Raw genomic sequence first — 13,891 nt, 5'->3', positions numbered from 1 at the left:
GTCAGCCTGATCTACATATCAAGTTCCAGGACAGCCAGGGCTACATAGTAAGATCTCATCTTAAAATAAAACAAAAGAAAAAGATAGAGAAGCAGAAGTTACATTGATTTTTTTTTTAAGATTTATTTATTATTATATGTAAGTATGTGTAAGTAGCTGTCTTCAGACACACCAGAAGAGGGCACCAGAAGAGGGCGTCAGATCTCTTTACAGATGGTTGTGAGCCACCATGTGGTTGCTGGGATTTGAACTCAGGACCTTCGGAGGAGCAGTCAGTGCTCTTAACAGCTGAGCCATCTCTCCAGCCCCACATTGATTTTTATTTTAAGACCAGTGGTTTTTCAACCTGTAGGTCTCAATCCCTTTGGGATACTATATCAGACATCCCGAGTGTCAGATAGTTACATTACAATTTGTAACAGTAGCAAAATTACAGTTACAAAGTAGCAACAGAAATAATTGTATGGTCGGAGGTCACCAACCACAACAACAAAGGAACTGTATTAAAGAGTCAAAATGTTAGGAAGGTAGAGAACCACTAGTTAAGATACCACACCGCTGGGTGGTGATGGCACACCCCTTTATCCCATCACTCAAGGATAGAAGCGGGTATATCTTTGGATTTAAGGTCATCCTGGTGTACAGAATGAGTTCCAGGATGGCCCTAGATACACAGAGAAACCCTGCTTTAAAGAAATAATCAAATACAAAACAAACAAACAAACAAACAAACAAAACCTCCAAAAAACAGTGTACTGAAAACCTCCAGAGCTGGAGAGATGGCTCAGTGGTTAAGAGCACTGGCTGCTCTTCCAGAGGTCCTGAGTTCAATTCCCAGCAACCACATGGTGGCTCACAACCATCTGTAATGGGATCCGATGACCTCTTCTGGTATGTTTGAGGACAGCAACAGTGGACTCATATACATAAAATTAATACATAAATATTTAAAAAAAAAAAAGACAGAAAACCTCCAGATAGTACTTATATGTCGGCGATCCACCTGCTTCCACGTCTGGCATAGAACCGTAACCACGAATCTCAGCTGAACAGTCAGGAGATCATTCCACCCTTCCCGAAAGACAAGAACCAAATAATCTTTTATAATATTTCAACTATTTTAAAAATCACTCCCCTATGGGGAACCCCCTTTGTACAGCAGGTAAGGGCTCTGGGGTAATAAAGTGAACCCCTAAACTGGCTTTTGTAACAATCCTAGAGCCCCAGTTTTGATCAAGTACAGCAGAGAGAATGCTGGGAAGGTCTGGGTGAACTAAGACAAGGATGTCCCAGGTAAAGGTCACTCAAAATGACAACTCTTTGTCCTTTCTCAGGGAGTGAGTGGCCAGAACTCCTAAGCTGGAGCAGGAGAGACCCCAGTGACCTGAAGCTTGGGTCCAGTCTTCTACCTGAGGCCTCTTGGGACCAGGGGGTGTTCCCTCAGCCATCCAGTGCTGCAGAAAGTCTACTCCTCCAGGTTTGGGTTTCCTGGTCTGAAGAGTCTCCCACTTCCAGTCTTGCTGCCCTCCCCCCATTCTGCTCTGGATAGACAGACAGACATCAACGCATACCACTCACAGTCCATCCATCTGGGAGGAGGGACACGATTCTGCTTTTGTCCAATCTGGGGGCAAGCATACATCCTGACTGTACTTCCTGCCTATGCTCCACTCCCCCCCCTACATGCAATCAAGCACATCCTGTGATGTCCAGGCAAGCAAGCTTGTTTACAGAAGTGGAAACAAGTGGCTTGTTATCTTACATGAATGGCATCTTCCAGCATTTCAGGAAGTTACATGTCCTGGGGCTTAGAGGTTTATCTATCCCTGAGCAAATGGGGCTTTTGGGTTAAAAACATTTTTGTTTTATAGATCTCTTAAGCACAGTAATTAAAACTTAAGACACAACTTTAGCCTTTGCACTTTAAATCTTCGGCAGAATTGTTGCAGACCCCATGAGAGCACTGAGTAAAATAAAAAATAAAAAGGACATGACGGCTCCTAGATATGGGGGAGGAGAAGGTTTATGCAGACAAATGGGAGAAAACAGAGGCATCTGGAAGCATCCAAAGTGAACGTGATCCTGAGGTGAGCCATGTGAGGAGAGCCAGGAGCCGAGAGGCCCAGCTGTAAAAGGGTAAAATAAACGCATAGCCAAAATGGCTGGATTATATAGAGAAGGGGAGCCAAGCCCCTATGCAGGAGAGTTCAGGGTAGAGGCCCTGGGAATGCCAGCTGGGAGAACTCTGGAATAGCTAGGGACTGAGGGATGCTGAGAGCCGGGCCTAGTCGTCTTTGATGTGCTAATAGGCATCTAGGCTCAGTCCCAAGGAGCGCTCCCTACCTGGTGTTAAACCAGTCCAAGGGACCACAAGCTTGGCAGATACAGCCATGAATGGGCCAGATTCTAGGCGGGTGGCACGGTTGCCTGCACCTCATGCTTGCCCTTCTGAGTTTCTCGGTCTCTGAAAACACCGACCTTGGGAAGGAGGGCTTGTTCTGCCAAAAGTCTGCTGTGAAGAAAGCGAACCCTCAGCTTGCAGGATGGGTCTCACGCTAAGCCTCAGCTTGCAGGATGGGTCTCACTCCAAGCCTCAGCTTGCAGGATGGGTCTCACTCCAAGCCTCAGCTTGCAGGATGGGTCTCACTCCAAGCCTCAGCTTGCAGGATGGGTCTCACTCTAAGCCTCAGCTTGCAGGATGGGTCTCACTCTAAGCCTCAGCATTTCCAGCCTGTTGAGCAGAAGGGGTTTTCTTTCCATTGCTCCAATCCAGCCAGGCCCATACCACAGGCCCCACCCGCATTGGCTTAACTCAAATGCAAAACCTAAAGCCAAGGCTGAAGCTCAAATGTAAGCTTGACCTGACCACTGGGGACCCACAGAAATGTAAGCAGAGAAAGGGGGCCCCTGTGCCAAGGAGGCCTTGGGGGAGGCTATACCCCCAAGTCATTTCAGGGAACAATGGGCTTTGGACGACTAGCAAAGAGTCAAGATCAAGGTGGCTCAACTCTAAAGGACCAGAGTTCAAGGTTATCCAGGGCTACATACTGAGTTCGAGACTAGCTTGGGTTCCAGAAGACCCTGTCTCAGGGGCTGGAGAGATGGAGCAGTGGTTAAGAGCACTGACCGCTCTTCCAGAGGACCTGGGTTCAATTCCCAGCACTTACATGGCGGCTCTCAACTGCCTGAAGGTCAAGATCTGACATTCTCATCCAGACATACATGTAGGCACCAATGCACATTAAAAAAAAAAAAGTAGCCAGGCGGTGGTGGCGCACACCTTTAATCCCGGCACTTGGGAGGCAGAGGCAGGAGGATTTCTGAGTTCGAGGCCAGCCTGGTCTACAGAGTGAGTGCCAGGACAGCCAGGGCTATGCAGAGAAACCCTGTCTCGGAAAAAAAGAAAAAAAAAAAGTACCATCCACCCATCCACAAAATAAGATAAAATAAAATGGCTGATCCAGTAGTATAGACCAGTAAGGGGAAGGACCTGGAGGTTGGCCTGTGGAAGCAGGTCCCTGAGGCATAACTATCATCTACATATGAAGACCTTCTCTTTGAGGAGAGTCTCTCAACCCAGACACACCGATTCCCTAGCACCTATTAAAATTGTCTTCCCTCAGAGCATGTATGTCAAGCCTACACATTCTGATACATGGCCACTCTTCAACATGGTGGGGGAGATATGTATTTATCGCAGAGAGAGGCCGACACATCTGGGAGAGCCCAGAATCCGTGCCACGTGGGGAGAGGGGGACAGCAACCAAGGGTACAAAAGGACGGGTAACCAAAAAGTCTGGGTTATACAAGGAAGAGCCTCTGGGGGAAGAGCAGCCCAGCCCCTCTCATGGCCAGGGCCAGTTTGCTGGCCACGCACAGTCTGGATTCTCGCAGATGTCTCTGGCTTCCATCACTCACATCTACAATAAACTTGCCTTCAACTATGTCCTCATTTTCCCATTCAGACACACAGCAGAGAATGGCCTCGTCCCTCCATCCCCACATGGGCTAAGCCACACTAGCTGCATGAAGTAATCAAAAAATGATGGCTGACCCAGCCTCTCTGTGCCTCAAGAGTCAGGTTGGGACAGCGGTAGTTCATTCCTGACATTACCGGCCTGAAAGCGGATAGGAAGCCCAGAGCTCATGACCACCCAGCCTAGGACCCCTTTATGTTACTGTGTCAGCATGGTGTCACCCCAAGGATGAGCCAGAGAGACAGACAGGGACAGGGAGGCTGGCCCTCGTATCGGCAGGCTCTGACTGTCCTGGATGGGACTGGTGGTGGCCATCTTCCCTCTCCTAGATGGAACGAGGGGGCAGCCATTTTGTCTCCACTGGGTGGGGCAAGGGGCGGTCATCCAGCTCCCCTGAAAAGATCCAGTTTACACTTTGAGTCTGTGTCTTTATTGGTTCAAATAACATAGTACAAAAACCAGACATGGATGCCAGCATCAGGAACTCATGACAAAATATTCTACAGCCTGATAAGAAACAATGTCCAAGGTTTGGAGCGAGCGCTCAGTGGGAGAACAAGCCCTGTTCCATGGCAGGCAGCTCACAACCGGCTGCAACTCCAGGGCCATGATACAGTGCCCTCTTCTGGCTTCTATGGGTACTGCACCCAGGTATACAAACCATAATTTAAAGTAAAAACAATATCTTTATATAAATAAAAGAGACTATGTACAGTTGGGTGTGGTGGCCAACCTGAACTATGTATAAGACTGATTATATTAATAATAAAGATAAACTATGTACAAAAGGTCCCTGACCCTTGTTTCAACACTTTAGTTCCTAGGGCTGGAGAGACGGCTCAGTGGTTGAGCGCACTGGCTGCTCTTGCAGAGGCCCCAGATTCAATTCCCAGCAACCACATGACAGCAATTGCCTGTAACTCCAGTTCCAGGAGTCTGACACCCACACATGGACACACACACACACGGAGGCAAAACACCAACCCACATAAAATCTTTTAGAAAGTCACTCAAAACTTTGGCTTTTGCACGTACACGCCACATCCAAGAATACTACCTAAAATAAATCTATACAGAGATCACCAAGTGCCAATAAAAGAACCCTTGATGGAATTAAAAATAAACAGACGATTTTAGTTGAACTTTCTAAAAGGATGCCCCCTTGGCTTGAGACTACCTCCACCTGAGAGCCAAGCATTTCCTCAGCTGAGGCTCCTTCCTCTCCTGACAGCTCTAGCTTGTGTCAAGTTGACACAGAACCTAGCCAGTACAGATGCGATGGAGACTGCTTGTCTGAAGGAAAGAGGCTCTCCGAGCAACCTACATCCGTGCATCTGGGGCAGTCCGGCTTGAAGCCCTCTTCGACTTTCTGGAATCTACCCAGCTGTGACCATGATAAAGGAACCCAGGTGTGGTGGCAGGCAACTGTAGTCTCGGTACTCAGGCAGGAGAATAGGGTGGGGTTGAGAGATGCTCGTCTGGACCACAGAGTGAGACCTTTTCTCAATACAAACAAATAATTATGGGCATAACACGAGAAACCTTTCAGAATCTTCATTAAGGCTAATAGGATTCTGGGAGGTCAGGGGTCACCCCTCTGATCTATAGATTATCCCAGACTCTTGGTGGGGTCTGCAGGGTGGGATCCCAGGGGTCTCTCATGGATCCATGAGCGTTATTTGATCAACTGAATGAGCGACCATGACAGAGACCCAGCTGTTTGAGTGCATGTGCATTTTCCAGTTGGAAACTGAAAAAAGTTTAAAAATGATTTTTCAAAACAAATTTTCGCCAGGCGGTAGTGGCACAAGCCTTTAATCCAAGCACTTGGGAGGCAGAGGCAGGTGGATTTCTGAGTTCAAGGCTAGCCTGGTCTACAGAGTGAGTTCCAGGACAGCTGGGACTATACAGAGAAACCCTGTCTTAAAAAAAACAAAAACAAAAACAAAAACAAACAACAAAAAACAAAGAAACCAAAAAACTGAAGACTCATTTATGGCAGGGTGTGGTGGCAGATGTCTGTGATATCAGCGCCAGAGAGGCAGAACCAGGCAGATCCCTCTGACTCTCAACCTTAGACAAGCCTGCTTGGGTGAGTCTCAAAAAACAAGGTAGATCGAACTGGAGTCAGGACACTGACCTACACTCCCTCAATCCACCCAGTGACACAGACAGACAGACAGACAGACAGACAGACAGGCAAGCAGGCAGGCAGATAGGCACAGACACACACACACACACACACACACACACACCCCAACTAAGACTCATGGATCTGGCAGGTGTCAGTCATGATGAAGAGATGAGGGAGTTGGGGGCTGGGGGCTGGGGGAGTAGAGGGGAACGCCTCTCTTCAGGTTCACTGGATGGAGCCTGACCTCCTAACCCCATTTCAGTGCTGACCCCTAGCACAGCTTCAGGGTCAGGCTTCAGGGAAGAAAATGTTCCCAGACAGTGCTGAGCGAACAGAGGACTGTCCGCGGTCCGTTCTTGTCTCAGGGACATTTGGGAAGCCCAAAACAGGGCCATCCTGCGGGGTCTTCAGGGTCTCCGGGCCAAAGCTGCTGACCATTGGCTACTCGGAAAGAACTTGTGTATGAGATGTGGCTTTCAGTCTGGACTCTGGGTATCCAGATCCGTGATGTCCTGGAAGGGTGAGAAGCCACAGGGCCAAGTCAGCAGGTCCCAGTCTGCCAGACATCAAGCTCCCTATGGAGCCAATCCACACCCACGCTAGGTCCTTCGCAGCTCCCCTTCCCCTCCACTGGACGCGGTTGTCCCCCGGTTGTCCCTAGTCCTTCCACCTCAGCCTCAGTCTCCAAAGCCCTCACGGTTCAAATCGTATCTGCCACTCCCTGCAGGCCTCCCGGGACCAACTCGCAACACTCGGGTCATTAGCTTGTCCTTTGAAGCTGACCACTGCTTAGCTCTGTCTTTGTGTTTAGAATTGTCCCAGAAGGCTGCAGCAAGGGGCGGTGGGGTGGCATTTGAACTGAAGCCTAAAAATCAGATGAGGGTCAGAAAGATGGCTCAGTCCGTAAAGGCCTTGGCCACTAAGGCTGGCAAGCTGACTTCCACCCATCCCCAGAACCTACACGGTAGGAGAAGAGAACCAACTCCTGTGAGTTGTCCTCTGACCTCCACGAGTGCGCCGTGGCACTCACACACGTGTGCGCCGTGTCACTCACACATGTGTGCACCCACAGGCACCGATGCAAGCAACCCATGTAATTTTAAAAGGACGTTTTAAAAGCCCGGTTGTGGGTATCAGGAAAGTCAGAAGAGGTTGCCCCGTGGTGGGCCCCGCTGGCCTGCTCTTACCCTCCTTTCTCACCTGCTGGGCCTTCCTGGACAGGAAGTGGGCGTAACTGTGTCCCTTGTATTCGCCACTGGACTGCATAAGGGTGCAGATGGTGCAGCTGCGGTTGGCAGCAAACTTGTTCAGCGTGCCAAAGGCACACGGTGGTGGTGGCCTGTTGGTGAGGCTCCTGCCTTCCTCCGAGAGGCGGGCCTTCCGACTGTCTAAGGTGGCCACCAGCTTCCTGAGGGAGGCGTCTGAGAACTCATTAAAAAACCGCTTGAAGCTGGGGTACTTCCGGATCTGGAACAAAAGTCGGGTCGTCAGTGCTGTTGCATGCAGGGTCTCCCCCACCGCAGCCTGCTCCCTGGTATCCTGGGTGAGCACCCCTTCATTAAATCCCTCCACCATTCCACCCTCACTTCTATAAGACATGGCTTGCAGCTGCAGGGCAAAACAAAACAAAAAAACAAAGCAAAACAAACAAACAAAAAAAACCCCGAAAGCACGTGTATGGAGAGCCGATGTGGCACAGGACACGTTGCCCTGAGCCTCACTTCAGATAGAAAAGTGGGAGTGACCAGATCCCCTCCCCAAATCTGTCGGAAGTAGACTCAAGAGTCCACAAAAGTCATTTAATGGATTCTTAGCCCCACACAAAGGTCCTTCTGGCTTAATTTACTTCTCTTCATATCTAGACATGGTAACTGGAGTCTCCCGGGAGCGAGGGGGGAGACCCAAAGACAAAGACTTGGGTCACATGCGACCTATTTGAGATCCTGGGCACACTGATGGGGATAGGGGTCCTGGACATGGATGGTAAGGTGGCCCGGGCAGCCATGTGTGGATGCCTCCTGGGCAGACTGAGGTCTTCAGCCAGAGTGGAGCCTGCTCTCAGGGGAACAGCAAAGTCAATTTTCCCCTACCGCATACGGATGTGGTACCGTGGCTCTGGTCCCTGGGAGGTGAGGTGCAGGTGCCCTGGGACTGGGGCTGGGAAGGGGGAGGCTGAAGCACAGGACCTGCCTATCTACTGGTCAAGGACAGGGGCCTGTGTTGAGGATGGGATAAGCTTTCATCTTGAAAGAACTGGATCCAGCTACACTGCTTGCTGGCAAGGTTATGACCACGGAAGGTGACCTTGCGGCAGGATCTGAGGGGGTTGGAGGTGCTGTGGTTGTGGCTTTGGGTTTGGGTTGGGGCAGACCCTCATTGGGAGCTATTAGAACATTCTGGTGTGTGTGTGTGTGTGTGTGTGTGTGTGTGTGTGTGTGTGTGTATGTGAGAGAGAGAGAGAGAGAGAGAGACAGCATACACACACATATGTGTATGTGTATGATGTATGCACACGTGTAAGTGTACATATGTAGGCCAGAGAATGTCTGGTGCCCCTGCTCTAGGGCTCTGCCTTGTTCCTTGACACAGAGTCTCTCACTGGCACTGGAGGTCAGCTAACCACCCTTGAAACCCATCGATCTTCTGACAGGTGTATGATTCCAGGTCTGGCTTTTTCTTTTCTTTTTTTTTTTTCTTTTGGGTTTTTCCAAAGCCAAGGTTTCTCTGTTTAGCCCTGCCTGTCCCAAACTCACTCTGTAGACCAGGCTGGCCTGGAACTCAGAAATCCACCTGTCTCTGCCTCCCAAGTGCTGGGATTAAAGACGTGTGCCACCACCGCCCTTCTATACCTGACTTTCTTACACGCGTGCTTGGGATTTGAACTCAGGTTCTCTGCAGGCACGCAGAGCACACACTCTCTCTGCTGAGGCATCTCCCCAGCCTGCCTGCCATTCTATTATTTTAAGTTAACATTCTCTCCACCTGCCTCATGTTAGTGTTCTCTGCAGAGGCACTGTTTACTCAAATGGGGAGTATCCCTATTTTGCAAAAGAGGAAACTGGGGCACAGAGAGGTCAAGGGACATGCCCAAGGTCACTCAGAAGTAGGGATAGAACCCGGGTCTCAGGGGAGGGAGATCGAGCCCCATATCTGCCTGGAGAGTTTGAGGGGGCGCTCACCTGCCTCCCCAGCTCGCTGTCCACCTCTTGGAGACTGTCCACCAGCCTCTGGATCATGAACTCCTCTGCGGGAAGGAAGGAAGGGTGAGAGGTTTGTCCCCAGCGACACCCCCGGCACCCGTGGCAGATAGGACAGCTGTCCAAATAAAGATGGCACGTTCTCTCTAAGCGTCTGTGACCGAACTCAAATCCACCTGACACACACACACACACACACACACACACACACACACACACACACGGGAAAGCTGAGGGATGCTAACGCCAGGAATGGAAGCTTGTGCTCTGAGTAGCCAGCCAGAACACGTGGAGGGGAGTTTTCCTTGGCCATGGGTGCTGCCACAACAGGAGGGCCATTTGGCTGTGTTATGGCTCAATGGTGTTGTATTGAGCTGGGCTCACTAAAATATGCAGGAAACCACAGGGAGGTCGTTACGGAAAGCTATAACTGGACCAAGGGTAGAACCATTTACACCAATGAAGTTGACTAAGGACCCTAAAGCCTATCAGGATCCTTACCTAGCAGCCTCATTTAAAGAGCACACCAATAGGGGCTGGAGGCGTGACTCAGCAGTTAAGAGCATTGGCTGCTCTTCCAAGAGGTCCTGAGTTCAATTCCCAGCATGAACTCTTGGTGGCTCACAACCATCTGTAATGGGATCTAGCGCCCCCTTTTGGCAGGAAGGTATACATACAGATAGAGCACACATAAGATGTAAATAAAATTTTTTTTTTAATGGTCCCTGTCCCCACTGCAGGGTCTCCTGGGAGCTAGGAGTGTGTGTGTGTGTGGCGGGGTTCGGCCACTTTCTCCACTCATTGGAACATTCCCTACTTAGCCTGGGACACGAGGAAGAGAGATTAGCAAAGGCTACCCCAGAGGGTACAGGATATACTGACTAGATTCCCGGGCTCTCTCTGGCGAAGGCCCCTCAACTGGTGTGTGACTTCTGGCCTGGAAAGGCGCTTCTGGGGACCCAGCTGGTCCCACTCCTGCAGCTTCCATCTTCTGGAACTCGAGGCTTTCTGAAAGGAATTGCAAAGAATCTGTCTCAGGCCTTGGGGGCGGAGGTGGGGTGCCAGCCCTGCCCTACTTCTTCTTCTTCTTTTTTATTTTTTTTGGTTTTTCGAGACAGGTTTTCTCTGTGTAGCTCTGGCTGTCCTGGAACTCACTCTGTAGACCAGGCTGGCCTCGAACTCAGAAATCCGCCTGCCTCTGCCTCCCAAGCGCTGGGATTAAAGGCGTGCGCCACCACCGCCTGGACCCTGCCCTACTTCCGAGGGGATCTGTGCTCCCTCTGCCCCGTGCTTCCCCACAGTCCGCAGTTTAAGAAGCGTATGGATGTGCCCATGTCTCTCACCCAGCAAAATCACCTCCCCTTTAAATGTGCGAGCCTCGGCCCAGTCAGTCCAAACTTCGCCTGACTCTGTTGTCAGATGGGCATCGTAAGACAGACATGCTAACTGAGATAGGACTGTGTCCGTGGTCTATACAGCAGGTGCTGCCTAAGTGCAAGGGACAACACTGCATCGCGATGGTCCTCATGCTTTACTGCACTCACCTTGAAGTCCTGGTGTCTTTCCCTTAACATTCCCTAGTGACATCTGACAACCACAAACCTAGCAACACCTTTGGCTTTTTGGCTTTTTCAAGAACGGGGTTTCTCTTCGTAGCCCGGGCTGTCCTAGAACCTGCTCTGTAGACCAGGCTGGCCTCAGACTCACAGAGGTCCACCTGCCCCCGCCTCCCAAGTGCTGGGATGAAAGGTATGCACCACCCCTGCCCGGCAATGCCTTTGTTTTTAAGAAAGGAAACTCTGCTATTTGGTAGGTGTCCTGTTGGAAACTGACCCACACAGAGAGCAGAGGTCAAGGCTCGGCGTCACCATGGAAACACCGGGCCAGCTCACCTGGGCTGCTGGAGATGGAAGCTCTGTGGCCACTGACACACGTGGGCAGGAAGCCGTGCTTCTTGGATGGCCGGGCCTCCGGGCTGCCAGGGCCTGGAATTCCTGAAGCCTCCGTTCTCTTAGAATCCTTGGAGCTGTGTTTCCTGAGAGAAAAGGCTCTCCGGACGTTAGACTTCTTCACCTGGGACTTCACCTTGACGGCTGGGGCAGGGCTTTCTCCCGCCTCCTCTGCCTCCTGCACTTGAGCGTGCTATGGAGAGAAAGAGAGAAAATGAGTCAGGGCCCCTGGCCTCAAAAAGGTCAAAGGTGGGAGCTGGTAAGATGGCTCAGCGGTTAAGAGGACTGACTGCTCTTCCAGAGGTCCTGAGTTCAATTCCCAGCAACCACATGGTGGCTCACAACCATCCATAAAGAGATCTGATACCATCTTCTGGGGTGTCTGAAGACAGCTACAGTGTACTTACATACAATAAATAAATCTTTAAAAAAAAAAATAAAGAAAGGAGGTCAAAGGTGAACTATGGCCTAGAAAGAGCAGGAGGGGTGAAGGCCTTTGGTGCTGGGGAATGATGTCTGGGGGAAGCCAGTTTGGAGCTTAGAAGGAAGCAGAGGGGTGGTTCCCCCGGAGAGCAGGATCAGCTGGGAAGGCATTCTTACCTGCTCTCCCATCTCTTCCTCTGCATTGAGTAGGGCCAGGATCTTACGCCTGAATTCTCCTAGGAAAAGGACAGGGTTCCTTTTGTTTTGTTTTTTGTTTTTTGTTTGTTTGTTTGTTTTTTTGTTTTTGAGACAGGGTTTCTCTGTGTAGCCCTGGCTATCCTGGAACTCACTCAGTAGACCAGGCTAGCTCGAACTCAGAAATCCTCCTGCCTCTGCCTCCCAAGTGCTGGGATTAAAGGCGTGCGCCACCACTGCCCAGCAGGACAGGGCTCCTTACAAAGGCCTCTGCGGTTGGGGCCAGGCCCACACACCCCAACTTTTCTGTTGTCTTTCCACATATACTCTGGAGTGTAAACTTGGGTCCCCGTGCTCACAAGGCAAAAACTTGAATGGCTGTGCTATCTAGCCAGCACCCCCCACATCCCCCAAAGTGGTTTAAAGCATCTCCAGGTGTTAGACAATATTTTACATCTAGGCCTGGTTCTGTCAACAATAAACTGATAACTGTGGGGGCTGGAGAGATGGCTCAGCAGTTAAGGGCACTCTCTGCTCTTCCAGAGGTCCTGAGTTCAAATCCCAGCAACCATGTGGTGGCTCACAACCATCTGTAATGGGATCTGATGCCCTCTTCTGGTGCGTCTGAAGACAGCTACAGTGTGCTTATATATACATAAAATAAATAAATCTTTAAAAGAAAACTTGGTAACTGTGGTGAGACCTCCCTTCCGTGGTCTCAGCCCCTTCCGGGCACCACACCAGCTCTCAAGCCAGTCACCTAACAGCAATATCAACGATCAATAGGGACACAACATGTCATTCAGTTAGAACCTATAGCAATTATCACGGGCCAGCTAGCTAGCGGTCGAAGTGTGCTCTGGGCCCGAGCTGTCTCCACAGCCTGCAGCTTCCCACGGGGAGACTGAACAGGCCTTGGCCTCCCTCTCTCTGCCTCAGCTTCCTCCTTCCAAATGGCAGAGTCAAGGCAGGTTCTTGGCTGGAGGTGGCAGGTGGCGGAGGGGGGTGTCTCTGAGGGGCAGAGGACTAACTGGATTCCGAGGCTCTGTCCAGCAGTGGTTTCTCCTCGGGCCCCTGAAATATGGCGGCTGGTGTGTGAAGCTCAGAGGGACGGGAGCCTCCACCCTCTGCAGACCGGGCCTCATGGAACTCGGGCTCCTCCGAGTCTGCGGAGCAGAAAGGCACAGTAAGTGTGTGTGTGTGTGTGTGTGTGTGTGGTCAGCCACACCCAGCAGCTGGCCCTGAGCCCGGGCAGGTGCCAGTGTACCCCACCCACCCTTGGGTTCTACAGTGAGCTTCTGGTATGTGCCAGGTCTGGGGCTCTGTTTGGAGACCCCGATCAAGCTCTCTGCAGCCCCCAGTCAGCTTCTTCTTCGAGACAGCGTTTCCTGGCTGTCCTGGAACTCACTCTGTAGACCAGGCTGGCCTCGAACTCAGAAATCCGCTTGCCTCTGCCTCCCAAGTGCTGGGATTAAAGGCCTGCACCCGGCTGCTTCTCTGACTTTTTAAAAAACGCTTTTCCATGGGGTTCCCTTCCCTAGCCGCTGCTTTCGGTTGGTCCACTAGGGAGCAGTGAGTGCCCAGCTCCGAGACGTGAATCCACGGCCTAATCTGCCTTGCATGAAAATCTCTCCTCTTACGACCCCAAATCCGTGCTCTCTAAGTCAGAAATTCTCCTGACAAGGGTCGTACAGGGCCCCCCACCCTCATCGACCCTGTCACCGGGAAGAGCCAAAGCGGTCAGCCCTTCTCCCTCTAACTCTGGCTTCCGCTTTGGTGAACCACGTGACTATGACATCACTTCGCTTCTGCACCCAGTATCCTCAGTCTCGGTGACTAACTGTACAGACAGACAGACAGACAGCAGGACCCTGAGGAGTCAGAGGCACAGAGACAGGGATGGGAGACCCTGGCGTACTCAGCTGAGAGACAGTTTGCCTAGCAGGCCCTGGGTGCCAGCCCTGGTACCACACAAACAGGGGGGTAGTGCACAAACCTCTAATTCTTGCATTTAGG

At 51.0% G+C, this 13,891-nt stretch overlaps 2 protein-coding genes across 2 annotated transcripts in view; one reads left to right on the top strand and one right to left on the bottom strand.

The window, feature by feature from the left end:
* The window catches only part of Pnpla1 (patatin like phospholipase domain containing 1), a 36,639-nt gene extending 34,650 nt beyond the window's left edge, over positions 1 to 1,989 (top strand). The window contains exon 10 of the mRNA XM_031348297.1: positions 1,335 to 1,989. Within this exon, the coding sequence (XP_031204157.1) occupies positions 1,335 to 1,358 (24 nt within the window). The 3' untranslated portion in view covers positions 1,359 to 1,989. The remainder of the gene's footprint in view (positions 1 to 1,334) is intronic.
* A 3,921-nt stretch (positions 1,990 to 5,910) lies between these two features.
* Bnip5 (BCL2 interacting protein 5) overlaps positions 5,911 to 13,891 on the bottom strand; it is a 13,468-nt gene continuing 5,487 nt past the window's right edge. The window contains exons 5-11 of the mRNA XM_031348315.1: positions 12,907 to 13,041; positions 11,858 to 11,916; positions 11,201 to 11,450; positions 10,191 to 10,316; positions 9,291 to 9,355; positions 7,312 to 7,578; positions 5,911 to 6,623 (exon numbers count right to left, since the gene is read on the bottom strand). Of these exons, the coding sequence (XP_031204175.1) occupies positions 6,588 to 6,623; positions 7,312 to 7,578; positions 9,291 to 9,355; positions 10,191 to 10,316; positions 11,201 to 11,450; positions 11,858 to 11,916; positions 12,907 to 13,041 (938 nt within the window). The 3' untranslated portion in view covers positions 5,911 to 6,587. The remainder of the gene's footprint in view (positions 6,624 to 7,311; positions 7,579 to 9,290; positions 9,356 to 10,190; positions 10,317 to 11,200; positions 11,451 to 11,857; positions 11,917 to 12,906; positions 13,042 to 13,891) is intronic.

Source organism: Mastomys coucha, unplaced genomic scaffold (assembly GCF_008632895.1).
Source record: "Mastomys coucha isolate ucsf_1 unplaced genomic scaffold, UCSF_Mcou_1 pScaffold3, whole genome shotgun sequence".
In the NCBI taxonomy this organism is placed as follows: domain Eukaryota; kingdom Metazoa; phylum Chordata; class Mammalia; order Rodentia; family Muridae; genus Mastomys; species Mastomys coucha.
This window is presented reverse-complemented; position numbering and strand designations above follow the sequence as displayed.